The following is a 23,985-nucleotide window of genomic DNA, read 5'->3' as shown; positions in this document are numbered from 1 at the left end:
CTACCTGTAATTCCTAGGAATGCTGTACTCTGTAGATAGTAGACATTCAACCTATGACACTATGGGGTTGCTAAATGATCCTATGAGAAAGGTATTATTATTTTCACCTATTTTACAAATGAGGGGACTGAAGCTCAGAGAGCCTAAGTAACCTGCCCAAGCTCACCAGCTTTTTTTGATCTCGAGACTTTCTGAGCCCAGTGCGTTCTCTTAATGACCCCAGCACGGGGTCTCCTTCCCTTTCTTTCTCTTTCCCCTTCTCCAACAGGGAACATAGAACAAGCTTGCTCTTTGGAGTCAGACTGGCCTGAATTCAGTTCCAACTTAAGGGTCTTGTTTAAAACGGGAGATAACAATACCCACTTCTCTAGGTAGTAAGAATCAAATGAGATTTTAAAAAATACACATCATGCCTTTATCCCAGTGCCTGGCACATCAATATGTATTAGGTTCTCCAGGCGTCCTCTCTCCTCTCCACCCTTTCCTTTTCTCAGCCACTTCCCCGAAGCACTCACATGAACCTGAGCTCAGACTCCCTTCGGACCAAGACTTCCCGGAGACGTTGAATTTTCGCCATCTCCAGCTCGATCTCCTCTGGCATCATCGTCGTTTCTGCCATGGAGATGATGTCCAGCTGACCTGTGCGGGAGATACGAAATGCAGGCGTGAAGATCACCAGGCTGAATGAGTGTTCGAGAATTTCCGCAGGACAGAAGCTATCCTTGTTCCAGAGAACAGCGTCCTTCCACTGTCCGTCACACACTGTGGGGGCACCCAGACCTCAGCCTGTGCTGCAAATGTGTATTTGTGAGTGGACCCTTTGGGAACTGAAAAACATATTTTCCATGGGAAACCTTGTTGTAACAGCAAGCGGGGGCTCAGGCGGGCTCACAAAATCCTGCTTAAGGCATTGTCAGTCCTGGCTTGGTCCCAGTTTCTGAGCTTCCGCCCCTTGACCTTGGCAGCTTGGCCACATCCAGTCTCAAAGACCAAAGCCAACTCTAGGCAGAAGGAAGTTTTATAATAATTTTTTTTTTCGACCAGTAAGGGGATCGCAACCCTTGGCTTGGTGTTGTCTGCACCACGCTCAGCCAGTGAGCGCACCGGCCATCCCTATACAGGATCTGAACCTGCAGCCTCGGCGCTACCAGCACTGCACTCTCTCGAGTGAGCCACAGGGCCGGCCCTATAATAATTATTATGTAGTAGTAATACTAAGTAATGTAAGCAATAGTCTTACAAAGTAATACAAGTTTGTTGTAGAAAATTCAGACCATACAGGTGGGCAAAAAAGAACACAGTAAAAAGTTATCCATAGCTCCACTCCCCAGAAAGAACCACTACTGACATTTGATGGACATTCTTCCAGTCTTATATAGTCAGAGTCATATGAGAGTACTTCAAAAAGTTCATGGAAAAATGGAATTAAAAGATAATACAAATCTTTCCATGAACTTTTTGAAGTACCTTATATATATTGCCATATAAAACCATATATTAAAAACCATCTATATTACCATATGTATAACCATATATATATATAAAATAGTATACACTATCATATATAGAGAAAAACACTACATATACATGTATGTATTTATGTGTATTAGTCTGCTCAGGCTGCCATAAAATACCACAGGCTGGGTGGCTGAAACAACACCAATCGATTTTGTCACAGTTCTAGAAGCTGGAAGTCCGAGATCAAGGTGCAGACAGAGCTGGTGTCTGCTGAGGGCTCTCTTCCTGGCTTGTAGACGGCTGCCTTCTTGCTGTGTGCTCATAGGGTCTCTTCTTTATGTGTGTGTTGTGGTGGAGGGGACCAGAAAGCTCTCTGGTGTCTCTTCTTAGAAGGACACTGATCCTGACTGATCAGGGCTCCACCCTTTTGACCTCATTTAATCTTAATTACTTCCTTAGAGGCCCCTCTCTACATACAGCCAAACTGGGAGTTAGGGCTTCAACTTATAATTTTCGTATGTTAATCACATAGATTACCATATATCTTTCTAATATTTATATGGTTATCCATATGGTTAAATGTATTATAAATGTAGTATGCATATATAGGGTAATATATACGGTTTTATACATACAACATGGATAATATATAAATACACACATATTTCTCTAAAGACTGAAAAAATGTACAGGAAAATATTAGTAGTTAAAAATGCTAATATATGCCTGTGTGTATATATATATATATATGTACACACACATACATATGCCATTATATACATATGCATGTATCCACCATTATGTAGATCTTACTTTTGTGATATGAAGTTAGGGTCTCTGTATTTTATTACTGGCTGTTTTCACTTAGCAACATAGCATGAGCACTTTGGCCTTCTCTTGGATGTTTTTCCTCAGCAGCAGTGCAAAAGTCTGGGTAGTTTTCTATTTGTGGCTATATCACAAGTCTCCTAACCAATCCACTGACATTTAGGCTGTTTTCTATTTTTCCCCACAATAAGCAGTTCTATGATGAACAGTCTCAAAGCTAAATCTTTGCACACATCCAGGTGTTTCCTTTAGGCTACATTTCCAGAGTGAACAGCTGAGTTTTAAGGGATGCAATATTCTAAGGCCTTTTGCAGGTGGAGGGGGAAACTTAGGAAAGAAGAGTTCTTGCTCTAAGATCAACATCACGTTACCTACATCTGCTAGTTGCTTCCACACTCACCCCCTAAGGCCGGGTGCCACCCCGCCACCTCAATTATGCTGCCTGGTATTTTTCTTTTCCCTTCCACCCAAGTCCATGATCTGGAAAGCTGCCCCCCTCTTTCTACCTGTCTGTTTCTCTCCTACAACCTGGAGCCCTGGCCCTGCACAACACCTGCACAGGGGTTGGGGTGCTGTGATTGGCAGACTTCCTGAAGTCAACCCTGCTTGCTTGGATCTCAGAATAGTGCCCACTCCCAAGAGCCCAGCTGTGGGACTCTCCTGGCCCTGAGTTCTTTGGTAGAAGTCAGGTTTTTGGTAAGTTGACCCTCCAATCACCTACTCCACAACACATCTGTTCCATGTACTGAAATTACCTGCCTCTCCTCCACCAATTAAAACGCCTCCTTATTTTGCTGAGGAATCTGGAGAAAGGCAACCCCCTGTAGTCGATTCTCCCTTTGAAATGCATGACCTCCTAACTGTCTCAGAGATAATTCCCAGTTCATACAAGAAACAATGGCAGAAGCGATGGAAAAGGCCAAGCAATTACTAGTAGAGAAGAGACTTAGGCATGACAGTCTTAAATTGGAGATTTCCTCTCTTTTTGGTTCGGTGTCTCAGAGAGATGTCTGCTTCTCTTTCTATTTTTAGAGCCATCCAAGATTTCACAACACAGATAGTGCAGTACCTGGTGTTGAGCTGGGGAGGGGGCATCGAACAATTGCATAAATGGGAGGAAGGGAGGGGAAGTGGTCGAAAGGGGAAGACGTGAAATTGGAGAGATCCTCAATCGCCTCCTCTTTGCCTTCTAAGGACAGCGGATCCTGAAGACCATCAGCGTCTGGATGAGCTGGTGCCGATGGGGGTGACAAGTGGAGGGAGGGCAGTGAGTAAGAGAACAGGAAGGAGAGAGATCAGAGGAGCCATCTCAGGCTGGGTCTAGGGAAGAGGGAGAGATGCCTACAGAGGATTTGCAGGAAATTGTCCATGTGAAGGGCTGGGTAAAGACTTCTTCGGGGTCATCAGGTTACACTTCAAGGCCCCTGGAATCAGATCTGCGGTCCTACTAGCCCTGACACCATGCCAAGAGAGCTCCTGGAACTGGAGCAATAAGGCTTGGTTCAAGGAAGAAGGGAAGGCGGGAGGAACAGGATAAAGAGTTTAATATTAATTGAGTGTTACTGTGTGCTGGGCTCCAACCAGGCTGGAGGACCAGCTTCAAAATGCACTGACTCTGGGCACAGGGCAAATTAAAGTTGTAGTGACATGGGGGTAGGGGGTGAGGAGTGTTCTGGAATCAGGTGGCCTGAGCTTGAGTCGCAGCTCTGCCCTTCGCTAGCTGGGTGGGGTTAGAGAGTTTGTTAACCTCTCAGTGGCTCAGTTTCTCTTCTGTAACATCAGGATGACAAAAAAGCCCACCACCCAGGGCAATCATGAGGAATGAATTAACCAAGGTATGTCATACCCAATATACGGTTATGATTCCCGTTGTCATGACCACAGCACCTGGTCTGCCCCACTACTACTTTTAATCCTCACCACAAGCCAGCAGAATCAGTATGTTCTCATTTTTACAAATAAGGAAACAAAGGCTCAAGGGTGGCAAGGGAAAGAGCTGAGCCCCTGCCATGTTCCAAATTCACACTCTTTGCCCCATCGTGGCTGCTCTTGTCCATGCAGGCCTTCTGAGTCCCATACCCCTTATTCAGTTATATCACCAAGTCAAGGATGGTGTCCACAACAAATCACCACAAACTGGGAGGCTTAAAACAACAGGAATTTATTCTCTCCCTGTTCTGGAGGCCAGAAATCCAAAATCAAGGTGCTGGTGGGGCCACATGCTCTCTAAGATTCTAGGAGAGGATCCTTCTTTGCCTCTTCCAGCTCCTGGGGGCGCCTGGCAGTCCTTGGCTTGTGGCAGCATCATTCCAACCTGCGCCTCAGTTTTCAGGTGGCCTTCCTTCCCATGGCTCCGTGTGTCTCTCTTTCCTTTTCTGTCTCATTAGATTTAGGGCCCACCCTAATTCAGGGCGATCTCACCTGGATCCTTATCTTAATTACCTCTGCAAAGACCCTGCTTCCAAGTAAGGTTCACATTCTGAGGTTCTGAGTGGATATGAATTTGGGGAGGACACTAACCCACTACAGTGATGGATAGCCACCAGCTTGTAAGCTCCCTGTCAGCAATGCCATTGTTTCCAAAAGGTTTAGTCACTGCACCTGGAGCACAGCCTTGGCTAGTAGCAGCAGGAGTCCTAGGACACAGCCAGGGTGTGGGGAAGTGGGTGGGGAATTGGGATCTGGCAAAAGCCAGCTGGGGCCAGAGTTAGAGATGCTAGTGTGAGCTAGTGTGAGGCCAGTCATCAGCTGCATAACCTCTTAGCATCATTTTTCTCCCCTACAAAATGGGGTTCAATAGTTATCATGTGCTGGAAGCGTTATATGTATTATCTCACTTAATCCCTGTTTTACAAATGATGGATCTGAGGCTCAGAGAAGGAAAGTGACTTGCCCAACATCACACACCCAGAATGTTGTAAAGACAGAATTTGAACCCAGTGTGCTCTCTTTCCCTCTATTTAACCACATGCCTTAAGCACATAATACAGCCTCCTGGTGAGGATTAAATGCATTTGTGCATGCAAAAGTGCGTAGTTAACCACCCTCCCACCCCCCATACACAATATAAGTGTCCTCATTTTTCACATCACAGTTCAGATGGGCAACCTGATTTCCATGGGACAGATGCTGAAAACAGCAACACACCCAGGGGCGAGGCGTGGGCTGGAGGGAATTAATCACACCCCATGAATTGGCATTTTACCCCCATCCTCGGGGGAGGACAGAGGAGGCGGCTGCCAGGCTCCTGGTGCTGAGATGAATGTTTAGCTTTGATTTGGGGCAGAGAATGGGGCTGAGAACTCTGTTGAAAAGTCCTGCTCAAGGATGCTTTCCTTCCCCTAGAGAAAGGAACTAAGTATAAACATCAAATCGATGTGAAATAGCTAGCATCTTTTCTTGTAGACAGCACTCTGCCAGGCACTGTGCTGGGCTCTCTGGAAGCCTTATCTCATCCAATCTGCACAACACCCTAGGCCAGAGGCTGATCATGGGCCAAATCCAGCCCTGTGCCTGATGTTGTGAGTAAAGTATATTGGAACACTGGTCATGCTCATTCATTTACATATTATTTATGGTTGCTTTTGCACTACAATGGCAGAATCGAGTAGTTGCAACTGGAACTGCATAGCCCATAAAGCCTCGAATATTTACTACCTGGCCTTTTTTTTGCCAAGCCCCTGCCATAGATGGTAGATACTATAATTTTCCCAGTTTAAAGGTTAAGAAACCCAGGTTTACCCAGAAACAGTAATAACTAACATTCAGTGAGCATTTAGCACATTCCAGGACCTGTGCATTACCTTATTCGATTCTCAGAACAGCCCTGGAACAAAAGAAAAAATAAACAAGTTGGACTATATCAAACTCAAAAGCTTCTGCACAGCAAAGGAAACAATCAAAAGAGTGAAACAACAACCTACAGAGTGGGGGTAAATTTTTGCTAACTATGCATCCGACAAGGGATTAATATCCATAATACACAAGGAACTCAAGCAATTACACAGTAAAAAATCAAATAACCCAATTTAAAAATGGGCAAAGGAGCTGAATAGACATTTTTCAAAGGAAGACACATGAATGGCCAACAGGTACATGAAAAAATGCTGAACATCACTAGTCATCAGGGAAATGCAAATTAAAACCACATTGAGATACCACCTCACCCCAGTTAGACTGGCTATAATCAAAGAGATGGTGAATAACAAATGGTGGTGAGAGTGTGGAGAGAAGAGAACACTACTACACTGTTGGTGGGACTGTAAGTTAGTACAACCACTATAGAAAACAGTATGGAGTTTTCTCAAACAACTACAGATAGATCTTCCACATGATCCAGCGATCCCACTTCTGGTATATACCCAGAGGAATGGAAATCATCATGTCGAAGGGATACCTGCACTCCCCTGTTCATCACAGCTCTGTTCACAACAGTCAAGACATGGAACCAACCTAAATGTCCATTGATGGATGACTGGATAAAGAAACTGTGATATATATACACTATGGAATACGACTCTGCCATAAAAAAGAATGAAATTCTCCAATTTGGAACAACATGATTGAGCTTGGAGAAACTTATGTTGAATAAAGTAAGCAAAGTACAGAGGGATAAATATCACAGTACTCACTCATAAGTGGGAGCTAAGAAAGAAACAAGGAAGGAAAGAAAGACCACAGTGGTGTGTTGGACTTGCAGAGGGAGAGAGCAGACCTAGGGATACAAAGTGGAGTGGGGGAAAGGGGGATAGGGACGGAGGTCAGGGGTAATTGGGTGGGGAACAGGGGGTATTATCACAATTTGTAGTAATAGGAATGCTGCCAGTATGAATCTGGCCACCACATCTTGGGCACGAGTGATGGCAATCAGCTTTGTATCTCATGAATATTCATAACCAATAATAAAAAATAAATTTAAAAATAAATAAATAAATAGAACATGGAAAAAAAGAAAGAAAGAACAACCCTGGATGGCAGTACTATTATCTCACTCCACAGATCTGGAAGTTGAGGCTCAGGAAAAGGAGCAGGTGATAGGGTCAAGATTTAAAATGACATTTGTCTTACTTCAAAGCCCTTGCTGTAATCAATCATATTCACTTAAGAACTACACTCCTACTTAGGAAATATCATTATCATCATAACAATAGAGAAAACTGATTATACTGTATTGCAAGATCGTGTTCTCATATGTTTCATGGGTATGGTGATTGCTATGGGTTAAGTGTGTCCCCCAAAGTTTCATGTATCAGAAACTTAATCTATATTGTAATAGCATTAATAGAGTGGGAAACCCTATTATGATAATTTCAAGGTGGGGCCTTTAAGAGGTGATTAGATTGTGAGGACTCTGCCCTCATGAATGGATTAATCCATTGATGTTTTAATGGTGGTGATGGGTGTGGATCGAGTGAGAAGCTTAGCTCTTTCTTGTTCAGCCCATTTGCCATGTGATATCCTGAGAAGAAAATCCTCACCAGATGTGTGCCCTGGACTGTGGACTTCCCAGCCTCTGAACTGTAAGAAGTAAATTTTATTTCTTTATAAAGTACCCAGTTTCAGGTACTCTGTTATAAGCAACAGAAATGGACTAACACAATGAGTATCTGGGGAGTTTGTTAAAAAGTTAGTTCCCTGCCACTCCCCTTAGGGATTAGGATAAACCTGGGCTGATGGGTCATGTCCAGGGACTTCATGAAGGAGATCTTCAGACCAGACTGAGAAATGTTGGTACAAGACGTGAATAAATGAATTATCACCCATGGTTGGTTTCTTTTCAGTCTGAACTTGTGTGATAAGAACTAGCATGATAGGATGCTGCCTTGTTGACAACGTGTTCCAGCTAGAAGCCTAGCATTCGACAGCTGCTAAGGGATGATTCCACATGGAAGAAACGGGAGAAGCATTTCAGGCTGGCTAGAGAAGAAGTTGCTGCAAGGATCTACGGCACGCTTCTAAGCAGAGCCTGGCACTGCCTGGGGAGAGAGAACCATGTAGGCACAGAAGTCCCCACAGTGCCAACTACCATGGATGTCACTGAGCTTCCAGGAGCTGAGTCACTTCTGGGGGAAGAACCAGCTAAATCCATCTTTCTATCCCCAAATGCCACACCGGGGAGATGCGTGTGTGCCTCATGAATAGCAGCAAACAAGCACTGAGCACCAGGCATGACTGGGATGTGCCAGCAGGTTTAATCTTTGATTGTGAGAATGTGAAGCTACCCAGGGACAGGTGCAGTGGCTGTGATGGTGGATGAGGGCTGGCAACCTCCTAGAAACTTCTAGCTTAAACATAGGCTGGAAGGGTAAAATTGCTGGGGACCAAAAAAAAGTCTTCCCAAGTCTGTTTTTTCCAGCCATGGGTCACAGTAGAAATGTAAGCCCAGGGTGCCCTCCTAAGTATCCTGGGAGATAGGAACTATCATTATCATCCTCTTTTTATAGATTAATAAAAAGGCTTAGAGAGATTGTAAGTGATTGGCCAGAGTCACTCAATGGGTGAATGACAGAGCTGGGACTCAAACCCAGATCTGTCTGATTCCAAAGCCCATTCTCTAGGTCAAAGTGCTACAGAATAGTGTTTCCAAAACTCCAAACACTGCACAGAATTCACCACACCCACATACTATCTACACTATCATGTACTCAGTAGTTCTCGACATTGACATTTTTTATTCAAATAAATTCCTTAAAGGAAATGCCCATGTCACAGCCATAAATAAGAAGTCAGTATCATTGGGCATAATTAGATAATAGCCATAAACATAAACCCAATGAAAATGAAGCAATGTTATTAAATTTTGGCTAAATACTGTAGTCTGTTCAAGGCTCAGATCAAAGCCTGATTTTTCTTTCTTAATAAGGTGAATAAGCATTAAAGACAAGCTAGTACCAAACTGAGGCTTTCTTCTTTAGATAATCAGAAAGGTTGATCAGTAGATAGAAGAGAGTAGCTTTCCTGCAATGTAATTCAATGTTGCTTGATGCTAGAAGCATCTGAGTACCACTAGGGGTACCCATCCCACCCCCCACCCCAGAAAAGCAGCCATAGAATGAATTGCAGCCTTTTGTGGTAGAAGGATCTTAGGGGTCAGTTAGGTCAGCCTCATATCCACATTGGATAAAATGTGGAATAACTTGGCAGGATGTGATTCTGAGGGTCTCCTCACCAAACAGCAGTGAGCCCAAACTCTTGAGTTCTCATTGGAAATTAAATGAGTACTCACGCCTGAAGGAAAATTCTCAGCCATGGGTCAAGTCTTTTACCTAAAGATGAATCGGCCATTTTGAGTAATTATTTGAACCCAGCTCAGTATAACAGAGGCAATTAAAGGAAGGTGGACCTGTTCATTTCAGCCCTACAAATATTTATTAGGCATCCAACATCATTGGAATGTCCTCAAAGGATACACATGAGAAGGGCCACCATGGTTGCGTTTCGGGGAGGACATGGGGGCTGGAGGTCAGCATTGGAGGAGAATCACATCCAGCTAATATGTCCTTTTCTCTTGTTTGAATTTTTTAATACACTTTTTATTTTGGAATAATTTTAGATTTATAGAAAAGTTGCAAAGATAGTGCAGAGAGTTCCCGTACACCCTTCACCCGGTTCCCACCATTGTTAATATTAACGAGAAACTGGTGTCAGTGCATTGCTATGAACTATAGTGTTTGGAATGTTACCATGGGCCGGCGTTACCTATTCAAAACAGATTTAAAATAAAGAAGAGAAAAGGAAAAGGGTTAGCATGTGTAGGCACCATGGGGACAGGTCAGCCCTTGAAGAGGCAAGAGAAGGGAGTGGTTAGGAGCAGGGGCATTGGGGTCAGCTTGAGTGCTTGACCCATCAGTTGATGACTCTGGGCCTCAGTTTCTTCATCTGTAACATGGAGACAATCATATCCATCTCATATGTGATTTATGTAAGTGCCAGGCATATAGAAAGGTCTCTGTAATATTTGCTCTTATTTTTCATTAAATACCTATGCAGTGAGAACCTGCTTTGTGGCAGACACTGCTCTAAGCAATGGGGATGGAGCAATGCACAAACGAGATAAAAATCTCTGACCTCATGGAGCTGAACTTCTAGCAAGGGGCTTACACTGTTGTGGAGAAAAGGTGCTTCAATGCTCTGCAGTGGTCATGGTCTCAGGACAGACTCCAGGTCAAGCCCTGGTTCTACCACTGATTGTGTTACCTGAGCAAGTTACTTAATCCCCCTAAGACTCAGTTTCCTCTTCCTGCTTCATGAAGTTGCTGCTGTCGAGATGGAATGGGATAATATATGTCAAGCACTTGGTAAAGAGTGGTCATTGTCATTATTACTATCACCAGATTTCTTTTACTTGGAAAAAGCCAGACTGATGGGGGAAAGGAAGCAAAATCAGCATCATCAGATTCTGGTGATGATGACATTATCTGAAGATAATGACAGACTTCTGGTCATTTGGGTCATTCGTCTGCCCCTCTAGGTAAGACTGTCCCAAAAGGAAGGACTAAGGGGGGCCCCACCAGCCCTTTGTCAAGGAGCCAGTCGCTACCTGCTCACCACCCCAGTGATCCACAGGAATTTCTTTCTGGTATTGACCCACAGGAGAGTCTTAAATGCCAGGGAAATATATCTGAGCCCTATTACTGGGAAACCAATATCCCGATGCATTTCCAAGGCTCCTAGTGGCTCCCCAGCCTTCATTGTCATCGATCATTCATGTGGGAAAGAAGCTCATTTCAGCCCCCAAACATCCTACCATGGGATGTACCGAGTATCTCACCTTCTCGCTATAATGTGCGTGTAATGGGAAGCAGCCAGTTGCTTTTAATGAATCACTATTTCCCAAGGAGATGAAGTAACTTCTTGTAATTCAGAAGCTGCTCTACCCCCCAGCCTGCCTTGTGCAGGAAAACGCCCTGGGAACTGGGCCCTGAGACTTTCTGACCTTCCCTTTCCCAACACCGTCCCACACAGCCTCTCTTTGTATTCAAAGTCACCCTGCAAAGAAGATTCTTCAGGGCTGAGGAAGCTGACCTGCCTCCAAATCCTGGCTCTCATTGTTATGCAACCTTGAGCATGTTTTTTAGCTTCTCTGAGTTTCTATTTTCTCAGCCACATCTGACTTGGGTAAGGTCATGATAGTCATGAGGGCGAATACACACTCAGCAATGGGGTTGAGAAACAGGCACTGGAATCAAGCAGACTTGGGTTTAAATCCTGGCTCTGCTTCTTTCTAACTGTTGTCCTTGGGCCAATGCCTTAACCTCTCTCAGGCTCAGTTTCCTTATCATAAACTGGGGGTAACAAAAGAGACAATGTATAGACCAGCACTGCACAGTTGAAATATAACACTAGCCACGTGTATAATTTTGAATGTTTTAGTAACATATTACCAACAGTAAAAAGAAATGGGAGAAATAAATTTTAGTAATATATTTTATTGAACCCAACCAATCCAAAGGATTATCATTTCAAAATGTAATCAATATTTTTAAATTATTGGTGAGATGTTTTACACACATATATATATATTTTGTTGTTGTTGTTGTTGTTTTTGTTGTTTCATTATGCAATCTCAAATCCAGTGTGTATTTGACACTTAGAGAACATTTCAGTTCAGGTTGGCCCCATTTCAGGTGCTCATAAGTCACAAGTCCTTGTGAGGTTCTGGAGGGAGAGCAGCTCCACAAGGAGACGGTCTCATCCTGCCCAGCGGTTAAAGCTGGTTGAGGTCTCACCATCCTGGGACTATGCTCCTCTCTTTCTAGTGCTTGCTGTGGATTGATGTCCTCCCAAAACTTAGTCTCCCCTGTGACAGTGCAAAGAGGGTGGGAAATCCTATCGTGCCCATTGAAAGGTGGGGCCTTGAAGAGGTGATTAGATTGTTGGACCATGCCTAGTGAATGGATTAGAAATGGTGGTCAGGGGTGTGGTTCTGAGGGTTTTAAAAGGACAGCACATGAGAGTCTCTCTCTCTGCCATTTTCTGCCATGTGAGGCCCCAGTATTGCTGTAAATCCACCACCAAAAGACTTTCACCAGATGTGTTCCCTGGACTTTGGACTTCCCAGCCTCTGAAACTGTAAGCAATAAATTTCGTCTTCTTACAAATTACCCAGTTGCACATATTTTGTTATAAGCAACAGAAACAGACTAATACACCGCTCCTCTCTCCCTGATACCTTCCCCTTCTTCAGAGTTTCTGCTTCCCTGTTGCTTTTCTTATTTCAGGACCCCTCCCATCTGCTTCTATGCACTCTCATAAAAGGGCTTCTGATGGGGACTTCTCTCCCACCTGCAGCCCCAGGCAGCCTAGAGATGGGCCCTGCCTTTGGTCAGTGGCTCCACAGGTTCAACCAGGCTGAAGGCACAAGGTCACGTGGGACCCTCTCCTTCAGCAGGATCCATGAGCAAACCCTTCAAAGGAGTGTGTGGGTGGCAGGCCCCACAAGTGGGCTGCCCCCACAACCCTAATAGGACGGGCTCAGCTGTGACCTAGAATCCCCAGCAGAGTGAACACCTGACATTTGCTCTCTCAAGGAGTGGGGTCTGTTGGGAGTCAGGAAGGTAAGAGTGAGAACACAGTAGCTCTGTGGAAGGGACACCCCATCAAGGTCTGAGTGAAGGGCACGAGAGAACTGGATGTGGACCATAGTGACAGGAGCGATGGGAATTCAGTCGGCCCTCATCCCTTTGCCTCCACACTCCCCCCCTCCACCCCTTGTCTGGGGCTGGAAGGTCTTTGGTGAGACTGAAGAAAGAGACAAAGAAGCCTTCTGGCTTATCAAATAATCATGCCAGAAGGTCTTCCTGCAAGAGGCAGCGAGCATTGGCAAGAGGAAAGTTTGTCTTTGAGATGCTCCACTCTGAACAACCTGAATGACGAGCAGGGGGAGATGTCCAGGGCCTTAAAAGTTGAACACTATCCCTCTGAGATGGAGCTGGGGTGCTGCGGGGAAGGTGGGAGAGGAGAAAATGTGAGGGAGAGGGAAAAGGAAGGCAGAGAGAGGAGGATCCCTGATGGCATCCCAGGAGGGCTCTGGAGGAAGCTGTGGCCCCATCCTAGCGAGCCACATGGGATACAGAATCGGCTGATCGTAGGAATTTCTTTTTGGTAACAGGCTCTTCCTGTGTGACCTCCCAGATGTCCCAGGCCTAAGAGGTACAGGTACAAAGAAGTGACAAAGGGGGCGGAGGGGAACATTTGATGCCCTGGACCTTTTCAGTGGAATAGGAAATAAGGACGTGGGTAAAGAGGTGAGATTGAGGAGGGGAGAGATTGGAATAGCCAATGGAGAAAGAGGTCCTAGGACTGCCCAAGACTTGAGACAAGGATTCCATTAACAAAAGGAGATCAACCCCAAGTTCATTGTGTGGAAATATAATGTGAGAATATCTGGAGGTTTATTGGGTTTTTTCCTTCTTCTTCTTTTGGTGGCTGGGTGGTACGGGGATCCAAACCCTTAACCTTGATGTAATAACACTGCACATCTAATCAACTGAGCTAAGCAGACAGCCGCTGAAGTTTGGTCTGAATGCACAGGAACCAAAGCTAAAGTAGGAGCTTTATCTTAGTAAACCTCTGCTCAGCAGCTTGAAAGCACTCTGTCCAGGACAGCGTTTCGTAAACTTGGCACTACTGATGTTTGGGGCTGGATCATTCTTTGTTGTGGCGCTGTGCTGTGCATTGCAGGATGCTTAGCAGCCTCCTTTGCCTCTACCCACTAGGTACCAGGAGCATCCTCCCCACAACCTGTCTTCAAACTTTGGCAAATATCCCCTGGGGGACAAAATGGTCTCTGGTTGAGAACCACGGGTGTAGACCCAGAGTTATTCATTAGCACTCCTGAGAGATGGGTGTGAGACTCATCTGGGTCTAGTTAAAAATCCATCTCCCTGGGCTTCTCCCGGACCTACTAAATCAAAATCTCCCTGGAGGGGACCCAGCAAGATGCTCTTCATAAAGATGATTCTTCATTAAACAATCTGTGCCTCAGTTTCCTAAGACGGAGAGGGTAATGATAGTATTTACCTACAAGGGACGGCATGAAGATTACATGAGGGAATCCCTACAGAGCACTTAGCACACTGTGCTCAATAAATGTCTGCTATCATCAGTCACATTAACGTTTGAGAAGTGCTGGTTTCGACCAAGAATGAGCTATGAGGGGGACCTTCCAGCTACGTGAGGACTTTCCTCTCTGCAGATAATCACCTTTCATATTGGCTTCATGCTCCAATACTTCCCCAGCTAAAACAAATAGTGGCAACTGTACATACAAGATAAGAGAGGTGAACATTAAAAAAAAAAACCAGTCCATGTGTTAGTTGTCTGTTGCTGCCATAACAAACAAATGTACACTTAGTGGCTTAAAACAACACACATTTACTTTGAATTCTGGAGGTCAGAGGTCCAACACATGTCTCACTGGCCAAAAATCAAGGTGTCAGCAGAGTTGTGTTCCTTTCTGGAGACTCTAGGAAAGAATCTGTATCCTTGCCTTTTCTAACTTCTAGAAGCCACCTATATTCCCTGGCTCATGGCCCCTTCCTCCATTTTCAAAGCCAGCAATGGTGGGTCCTTTTCATGGCACATCTCTGACTCTTCTTACATCCCCATATTTCTCTGTCTGACCCAGCTGGGAAAGGTTCTCTGAGTTTAAGGACTCATGTGATTAAACTGGGCCCACCTGAGTAATCCAGTACGTTTTCCCCATCTCAAGGTCTGTACCCTTAATTCCACATGCAACCATAATTCCTGTGTGCTGTATCTTGTGGATTAAATGTTTATGTTCTGCCCAAATAAGTATGTTGAAGCCCTAACCCCCAATGGGATGATATTTGGAGGTGGAGCCCCTTTGGGAGATAATTAGGTTTAGATGATGTAATGAGAGTAGAGCCCTAAAATGGGATTAGCATACTTACAAGAAGAGCAAGAGGCCAGAGATCTTTCCCTCTGCCATGTAAGGACACAGCAAGAAGGCAGCCATCTGCAAGCAAGGAAAGGAGCCCTCACCAAGAACTCAACCATGCTGGCACCCTGATCTCAGACTTCACAACTGTAAGAAACAAATGTCTGTTGTTTTAAGCCACTTGGTCTATGGTATTTTTTTATAGCAGGCAGAGCCACCTAAGATACCATATAAGATAACATACTCACAGGTTGCAGGGATTTAGGCATGGACCTCTTTGAGGGGCCATTATTCATCCTATTACAGTTTACATGACAGAGGAGTCCACATAATCCTACAGTGGAGGGTCCCCAGATAGGTCATTACTGTCCTCAAGGGTAGAAACTGTGGTTTGTAAGTAGGGACCTAAATTCAGAGAAAGAGGTGGTACAACCAAACCACGAGACTGCCTTCCTGCTCACTGGGCATCGTCCACCCCACCCAGCTCAGTGCCAGCAGCCACAACACACCACCACTTAGCTGACAGTGCATGACTCAAGTCTGAAGGTTGGCTCTGTCCCTTACTGCCTCTGTGCCCCTGGACAGGTTATTTAAATTCTCGGAGTTTTTGCTTCCTCACTTGTAAAGTGAGCCTAAGAATCTTTAGTTTGCAATATTTGTTCATTTCACAAGAACTAGTTGCATGGCTGGTGAGCATGTTATGCACCCTTCTCCACTCTCGGGGTTCATCATCTGTTAAATGGGAATAATGACAGAGGATACTCTTGGCTGCAGTGAGGCTTGAATGAGAGATTGCATATAAGACTTTTAATGCAGTGCCCCGTACATCATAAGGAAAGAGTGAGGACTCAGTGAGTGTCAGTTATCACCATCACCATCACCACCATCATCATCATCAACACTATCACCATCATCAACACCATCACCATTATCATCACCATCACCATCATCACCATCATCATCACCATCATCGCCATCATTGCCATCACCATCACCATCACCATCACCATCATCACCATCATCACCATCATTGCCATGACCATCATCACCATCACCATCATTACCATCACCATCATCATCATCCTCATCACCATCATCAACATCATCATCATCCCCATCATCAAAAGAGAAAGTAGACAAACTCAGACCTCCTCTGTAGCTGGATCTAGGAGTGGTGAAGAATAGAGGAGACCAGCCCCTCGGGATCCCCTACCCCCACTTACTTCCCTCCCCAGAATTCCCTTCATTGGGAATACCCTGCCATTCCATGCCTTTTTAGAGGATGAGAAGCACCAAAAGTCATGTGTCCCTCCTGCGCTGTCCACAAAACCAACATTAGGCACAGAGAGGAGAAAGCAGAGGAGTGATATTAAGATAGTGATGGTAAATTATTTTCTAACAAATATTCTGGAATATTATCCTCAAGGAATCACCTTGGACTGCTCTATGCTGCTAATAACACCAACATTCCTCAAGGCTTTTAAAACTTTTCTTAGACTCCTATAAGACTATTAAGTCCTTTATGGAATAAGCAGAGATTTTAATAAACAAACTCTTCTTGGATGATTGCTTTCAAATTGATTTATGAGCCATTCAAGAAAAAGTCTAATACATTTATATTCACTTTTTTACATTCATGTGAATTGATTCCCCGCTTTATTTGCAAAACTTGGCTCAGAATGACTTTGGTAGTTGCAAAAATCAAACTCCCTCTCCAATGCAAAGATTTATCACCACTGAGAATGCTCACAAGACTTTGCCACAGGTTAGGATTGCAGTTCACAGGTGGGATTTCCAAATAGGTTTCCATTTGAAAAATGTGTGCATTACCTCCAGGGTGAGGCATTAGAGGAGATGACACATGAGTTATGGCAGATTGTTTAACAATCTGTAATGTCATTTTACATTACTTGGTGTCCTCTCCCCAATATGTCTAAGTGATCTTCAACGAGTCACCAAGCCACTCTATCATAGTTCTCCCAACCCCATGCTAAAAGGCTCAGATAGGTTTCTGACACACTTTGGGACCATACAAGAGAATAAAGTATTCTTCCTAATTCAGAGGGAACTGTTAGGACTGCCAAATTAAAACTGGAAATCGATAACCCTGTTATAACAATAAGGTAATTGTCTAATTAAAATTTCATTAAAAACTAATGTTTTCTAGCACTTTTGTGGGTTCATCCTATTATTCAAGGTTCATTTTTGAAATATCCCCCAGCCCTGCTGAATTTCAGGATGACTTCATGAATATAGACAATTGTAAAACTACCCTGAGCTGTGATTCATCCATCTTTACTAAGAGTCCCCAACAACTCTGTAGTGGATTGAATTATGTCCCCCAACAATTCCCTGAAGCTTAAATTGTTTCCCCCAAATTTTATGTATTAGAAACTTAGCCCCACTGTGACTGTTAAGAGGGTGGGAAATCCTATTATGGTAATTGAAAGGTGGAGACTTGAAGAGGTGATTGGATTGTAGGACTGTGCAGTAGTGAATCGATTAATAATGGTGGTCAGGGGCGTGGTTCTGAGAGCTTTAAAAGAAGATAGAGGAGAGTCTGTCTCTCTCTGCTCTCTCTGCTTCCACCATCTTGCAATGTGAAACCTCTGGTTCACTGTCGCCACCACCAGATGGACTTTGGACTTGCCAGCCTTAGAAACTGTAAGCAATAAATTTCATTTTCTTTATAAATCACTGAGTTCCAGGTACTTTGTTATAAGCAACACAAATGGACTAATACAACTTCCAATTTACAAACCAATTCATAAGTAAGCAAAGGGCCCAGGTCATGCAAGAATGGTTAGAGAACCAGATGGTGCTGCTAAAACCAAGCTTGGTTGGGGCTAAAATAATTAGAATCTAGAGAAAAATTAATTGGGACTGACTAAGGCAATATTTCAGTTTTTAAAAATTGCTTAGCCCAGAAATCATGTGGCCCATTTAATTCTTCACAAACTAGAAGCTTGACCCCAGAGAGAAACTGCATGAGGAACATTATTTTCATTCAGAAAGTTTGAGACCAGAGAATAGCACAGGATATATCCTTGTCTGAATAGGTCTGGGTATAACCAAGGCTGCTTGAGGGTTGGGAAAAACCTGCCAGGGAAGCCTGTGTTCAGGCACATGTGGGCCACAGTCAATATTCACCTGACAGGCTGCAGGACTGGAAGCCAGAGGGAGAGCTGGATCCTGGCAGAAGGAGGAGGGAAGCAAACATGGAAACAGATTCTGGATTGAAAGCCAACACAAATAGTAAGACAAGGCCCTAAACAGGGAGTTCAACCACAAAGGCAAAAGCATCAGGAGTGGAAATCCTTAGAGATTTTATTTTTTTAATTTAACATTTATTCATTCACTTATTTATTTATTTATTATGAATATTCATGAGATACAAAGCTAATTGTCACGCCTCGGGAATTTTTTTTTTTTTTTCTTGATAAATACTTTTTTTATTTTGTTATGATTTTTCTAATGAAACTTTAAACTTTGGAATTTGAGTCTGTTTTTTTTTTTTTTTAATTTTATTTTGTCGATATACATTGTAGCTGATTAATGCTCCCCATCACCAAAACCTCCCTCCCTTCTCCCTCCCCCCCTCCCCCCCAACCATGTCCTTTCTGTTTGTTTGTTGTATCAACTTCAAATAATTGTGGTTGTTATATCTTCTTCCCCCCCCCCCCCCCGGTTTGTGTGTGTATGTGTGTATGTGTGTGTGTGAATTTATATATTAATTTTTAGCTCCCACCAATAAGTGAGAACATGTGGTATTTCTCTTTCTGTGCCTGACTTGTTTCACTTAATATAATTCTCTCGAGGTCCATCCATGTTGTTGCAAATGGCAGTATTTCATTCGTTTTTATAGCTGAGTAGTATTCCATTGTGTAGATGTACCACATTTTCCGTATCCACTCATCTGATGATGGGCATTTGGGCTGGTTCCAACTCTTGGCTATTGTAAAGAGTGCTGCGATGAACATTGGGGAACAGGTATACCTTCGACTTGATGATTTCCATTCCTCTGGGTATATTCCCAACAGTGGGATGGCTGGGTCGTATGGTAGATCTATTTGCAATTGTTTAAGGAACCTCCATACCATTTTCCATAGAGGCTGCACCATTTTGCAGTCCCACCAACAATGTACGAGAGTTCCTTTTTCTCTGCAGCCTCGCCAGCATTTATCATTCATAGTCTTTTGGATTTTAGCCATCCTAACTGGGGTTAGATGGTATCTCAATGTGGTTTTGATTTGCATTTCCCGGATGCTGAGTGATGTTGAGCATTTTTTCATATGTCTGTTGGCCATTTGGATATCTTCCTTAGAGAAATGCCTACTTAGCTCTTTTGCCCATTTTTTAATTGGGTTGCTTGTTTTCTTCTTGTAAAGTTGTTTGAGTTCCTTATATATTCTGGATATTAATCCTTTGTCAGATGTATATTTTGCAAATATTTTCTCCCACTCTGTTGGTTGTCTTTTAACTCTTTTAATTGTTTCTTTTGCTGTGCAGAAGCTTTTTAGTTTGATATAATCCCATTTGTTTATTTTTCCTTTGGTTGCCCGTGCTTTTGGGGTCGTATTCATGAAGTCTGTGCCCAGTCCTATTTCCTGAAGTGTTTCCCCTATGTTTTCTTTAAGAAGTTTTATTGTCTCAGGGTGTATATTTAAATCCTTAATCCATTTTGAGTTGATTTTAGTATATGGTGAGAGGTATGGATCTAGTTTCATTCTCCTGCATATCGATATCCAGTTATCCCAGCACCACTTGCTGAAGAGGCAGTCCCTTCCCCAGTGAATAGGCTTGGTGCCTTTGTCAAAGATCAGATGGCAGTAAGTGTGTGGGTTGATTTCTGGATTCTCTATTCTATTCCATTGGTCAGTGTGTCTGTTTTTATGCCAGTACCATACTGTTTTGGTTATTATAGCTTTGTAGTATAGCTTAAAGTCAGGTAGTGTTATGCCTCCAGCTTTATTTTTTTTGCTGAGCATTGCTTTGGCTATTCGTGGTCTTTTACTGTTCCATATAAATGTCTGAATAGTTTTTTCCATTTCTGAGAAAAATGTCTTTGGAATTTTGATGGGGATTGCATTGAATTTGTATATCACTTTGGGTAGTATGGACATTTTCACTATGTTGATTCTTCCAATCCAAGAGCATGGAATATCTTTCCATCTTCTTGTATCCTCTCTAATTTCTCTCAGCAGTGGTTTGTAGTTCTCATTATAGAGATTTTTCACCTCCTTGGTTAACTCAATTCCTAAGTATTTTATTTTTTTGGTGGCTATTGTAAATGGGCAGGCTTTCTTGATTTCTCCTTCTGCATGTTCACTATTGGAGAAAAGAAATGCTACTGATTTTTGTGTGTTGATTTTGTATCCTGCTACTGTGCTGAAATCATTTATCAATTCCAACAGTTTTTTTGTAGAGGTTTTAGGCTGTTCGATATATAGGATCATGTCATCTGCAAACAGGGACAGTTTGACTTCATCTTTTCCAATCTGGATGCCCTTTATTTCCTTCTCTTCTCTGATTGCTCTGGCTAGTACTTCCAACACGATGTTGAATAGGAGTGGTGAGAGTGGGCATCCTTGTCTAGTGCCTGTTCTTAAAGGAAAAGCTTTCAGCTTTTCCCCATTCAGGATGATATTGGCAGTGGGTTTGTCACATATGGCTTTAATTATGTTGAGATACTTTCCCTCTATACCTAACTTATAGAGGGTCTTTGTCATGAATGAGTGCTGAACTTTATCAAATGCTTTTTCAGCATCTATAGATATGATCATATGGTCCTTGTGTTTGAGTTTATTAATATGGTGTATCACATTTATTGATTTGCGTATGTTGAACCAACCTTGCATCCCTGGGATGAATCCCACTTGATCGTGATGAATAATTTTTCGTATATGTTGCTGTATTCTGTTTGCTAGTATTTTAGTGAGGATTTTTGCATCTATATTCATCAAGGATATCGGCCTGTAGTTTTCTTTTTTGGTTATATCTTTACCTGGTTTTGGTATCAGGATGATGTTTGCTTCATAGAATGAGTTTGGGAGATTTGCGTCCGTTTCAATCTTTTGGAATAGTTTGTAAAGAATCGGTGTCAATTCCTCTTTGAATGTTTGGTAAAATTCTGCTGTGAATCCATCTGGTCCTGGGCTTTTCTTTGTTGGGAGCCTTCTGATAACAGCTTCAATCTCCTTTATTGTTATTGGTCTGTTCAAATTTTCTACGACTTCACGGTTCAGTTTTGGGAGCTTGTGTGTGTCCAGAAATTTATCCATTTCCTCCAGATTTTCAAATTTGTTGGCGTATAGTTGTTTATAGTAGTCTCGAATGATTCCTTGTATTTCAGATGAATCAGTTGTAATATCGCCTTTTTCATTTCTAATTTTTGTTATTTGAGTCTTCTCTCTTCTTTTTTTTGTTAGCCATGCTAATGGTTTGTCAATTTTATTTATCTTTTCAAAAAACCAACTTTTTGATTCGTTGATCTTTTGAATTGTTTTTTGGTTTTCAATTTCATTCAGTTCTGCTCTGATCTTAATGATTTCTTTCCGTCTGCTAACTTTAGGATTGGATTGTTCTTGTTTTTCTAGTTCTTTAAGGTGAAGTGTTAGATTGTTCACTTGCCATCTTTCCATTCTTCTGAAGTGAGCATTTAATGCAATAAATTTTCCCCTCAATACTGCTTTTGCAGTATCCCACAGGTTTTGGTATGATGTATCATTGTTTTGATTAGTTTCAATAAACTTTTTGATTTCCTGCTTGATTTCTTCTTGGACCCATATGTCATTAAGTAGAATGCTGTTTAATTTCCATGTGTTTGTATAGTTTCCAGAGTTTTGTTTGTTATTAATTTCTAGTTTTAATCCACTGTGGTCTGAGAAGATACATGGGATAATTCCAATTTTTTTGAATTTATTGAGACTTGATTTGTGACCTAATATGTGATCTATCTTGGAGAATGATCCATGTGCTGATGAGAAGAATGAATATTCTGAGGTTGTTGGGTGGAATGTTCTGTAGATATCTGCCAATTCCAATTGGTCTAGAGTCTTGTTTAGATCTTGTGTTTCTCTACTGATTCTTTGCCTAGATGATCTGTCTAATATTGACAGTGGAGTGTTCAGGTCCTCTGCTATTATGGTATTAGTGTCTATTTCCTTCTTTAGGTCTAATAGAGTTTGTTTTATAAATCTGGCTGCTCCAACATTGGGTGCGTACATATTTATGATTGTTATGTCTTCTTGATGGATCAGTCCTTTTATCATTAAGTAGTGTCCCTCATTGTCTCTTTTTATGGTTTTTAGTTTAAAGTCTATTTTGTCAGATATAAGAATAGCCACTCCAGCTCGTTTTTCTTTTCTGTTTGCATGGTAAATCTTTTTCCATCCTTTCACTCTTAGTCTGTGTGCATCTTTATGGGTGAGGTGGGTCTCTTGTAGGCAGCATATAGTTGGGTCCTGCTTTTTGATCCAGTCAGCCAGTCTGTGTCTTTTAATTGGGGAATTTAAGCCTTTAACATTAAGAGTTGTTATTGAAAGGTGTTGATTTATTCCTAGCATTTTATTGGTTGTTTGGTTGTCTTAGGTGTCTTTTGTTCCTTGCTTTCTGATTTACTGTTTGGTTTCTTTGTTTGTTGGTTCCTTAGGTTGTAGATAGTGTTTTTGTTAGCTTGTTTTCTCTTCATGAATGCCATTTTTATTGTACTAGCGGGTTTAGATTTTTCTTAGGTTTTTATGGCAGTGGTAGTTATTTTTCAGGAACCAAACCCAGTACTCCCTTGAGGATTTCTTGTAAGGGTGGTCTTGTGGTAGTGAACTCCCGCAGTTTTTGTTTGTCTGAGAAATATACTATTTGCCCCTCATTTCAGAAGGATAGCCTTGCAGGGTAGAGTATTCTTGGCTGGCAATCTTTGTCTTTTAGTATTTTGAAAATATCATCCCATTCCTTTCTAGCTTTTAGGGTTTGTGATGAAAAGTCTGATGTTAACCTGATTGGGGCTCCCTTATAGGTGATTTGACGCTTCTCTCTTGCAGCTTTTAAGATTCTCTCTTTGTCTCTGAGTTTTGCCAATTTGACTATGACATGTCTTGGAGAAGGCCTTTTTGGGTTGAATACGTTTGGAGATCGTTGAACTTCCTGGATCTGAAGATCTGTGATTTTTCCTATACCTGGGAAGTTTTCTGCCACTATTTTGTTGAATATGTTTTCAATGGAATCTCCATTTTCCTCCCCTTCTGGAATACCCATGACTCGGATATTTGAGCGCTTGAGGTTGTCTGATATCTCTCTCAGATTTTCTTCCATGTCCTTGATTCTTTTTTCTTTCTTTTTGTCTGCTTGTGTTATTTCAAACAGCCCATCTTCAAGTTCAGAGGTTCTCTCTTCAACTTCGACAAGCCTGCTGGTTAAACTCTCTGTTGTGTTTTTTATTTCGCTGAATAACTTCTTCAGTTCAGCAAGTTCTGCTACATTTTTTTTCAGGACATTGATTTCCTTGTATATTTCCTCTTTCAGATCCTGTATACTTTTCCTCATTTCATCATGATGTCTAGCTGAGTTTTCTTGTATCTCATTCAGTTTCCTTAGAATTATCACTCGAAATTCCTTGTCAGTTATTTCAAGGGCTTCTTGTTCTATAGGATCTAGAGTATGAGATTTATTAACTTTTGGTGGTGTACTTTCTTGATTTTTTGTATTTCTGGTGTCTTTTTTTTGGTGTTTATTCATTGTGGCAGGGGGTTTCACAGTCCACCGGTTTAAGACTAATGACTAACTAGGATGTTGCTGTGGTT

At 42.4% G+C, this 23,985-nt stretch overlaps 1 protein-coding gene across 1 annotated transcript in view; it reads right to left on the bottom strand.

The window, feature by feature from the left end:
• Window positions 1-23,985, bottom strand: part of BMERB1 (bMERB domain containing 1) — a 123,282-nt gene that overhangs the window by 48,025 nt on the left and 51,272 nt on the right. Inside the window, exon 2 of the mRNA XM_063101256.1 lies at window positions 516-639. Within this exon, the coding sequence (XP_062957326.1) occupies window positions 516-639 (124 nt within the window). The remainder of the gene's footprint in view (window positions 1-515; window positions 640-23,985) is intronic.

This window comes from Cynocephalus volans, chromosome 6, assembly GCF_027409185.1.
Source record: "Cynocephalus volans isolate mCynVol1 chromosome 6, mCynVol1.pri, whole genome shotgun sequence".
NCBI lineage: Eukaryota > Metazoa > Chordata > Mammalia > Dermoptera > Cynocephalidae > Cynocephalus > Cynocephalus volans.
Note: the sequence above shows the minus strand (reverse complement) of the source record. Positions and strands in the feature narration are given on the sequence as shown.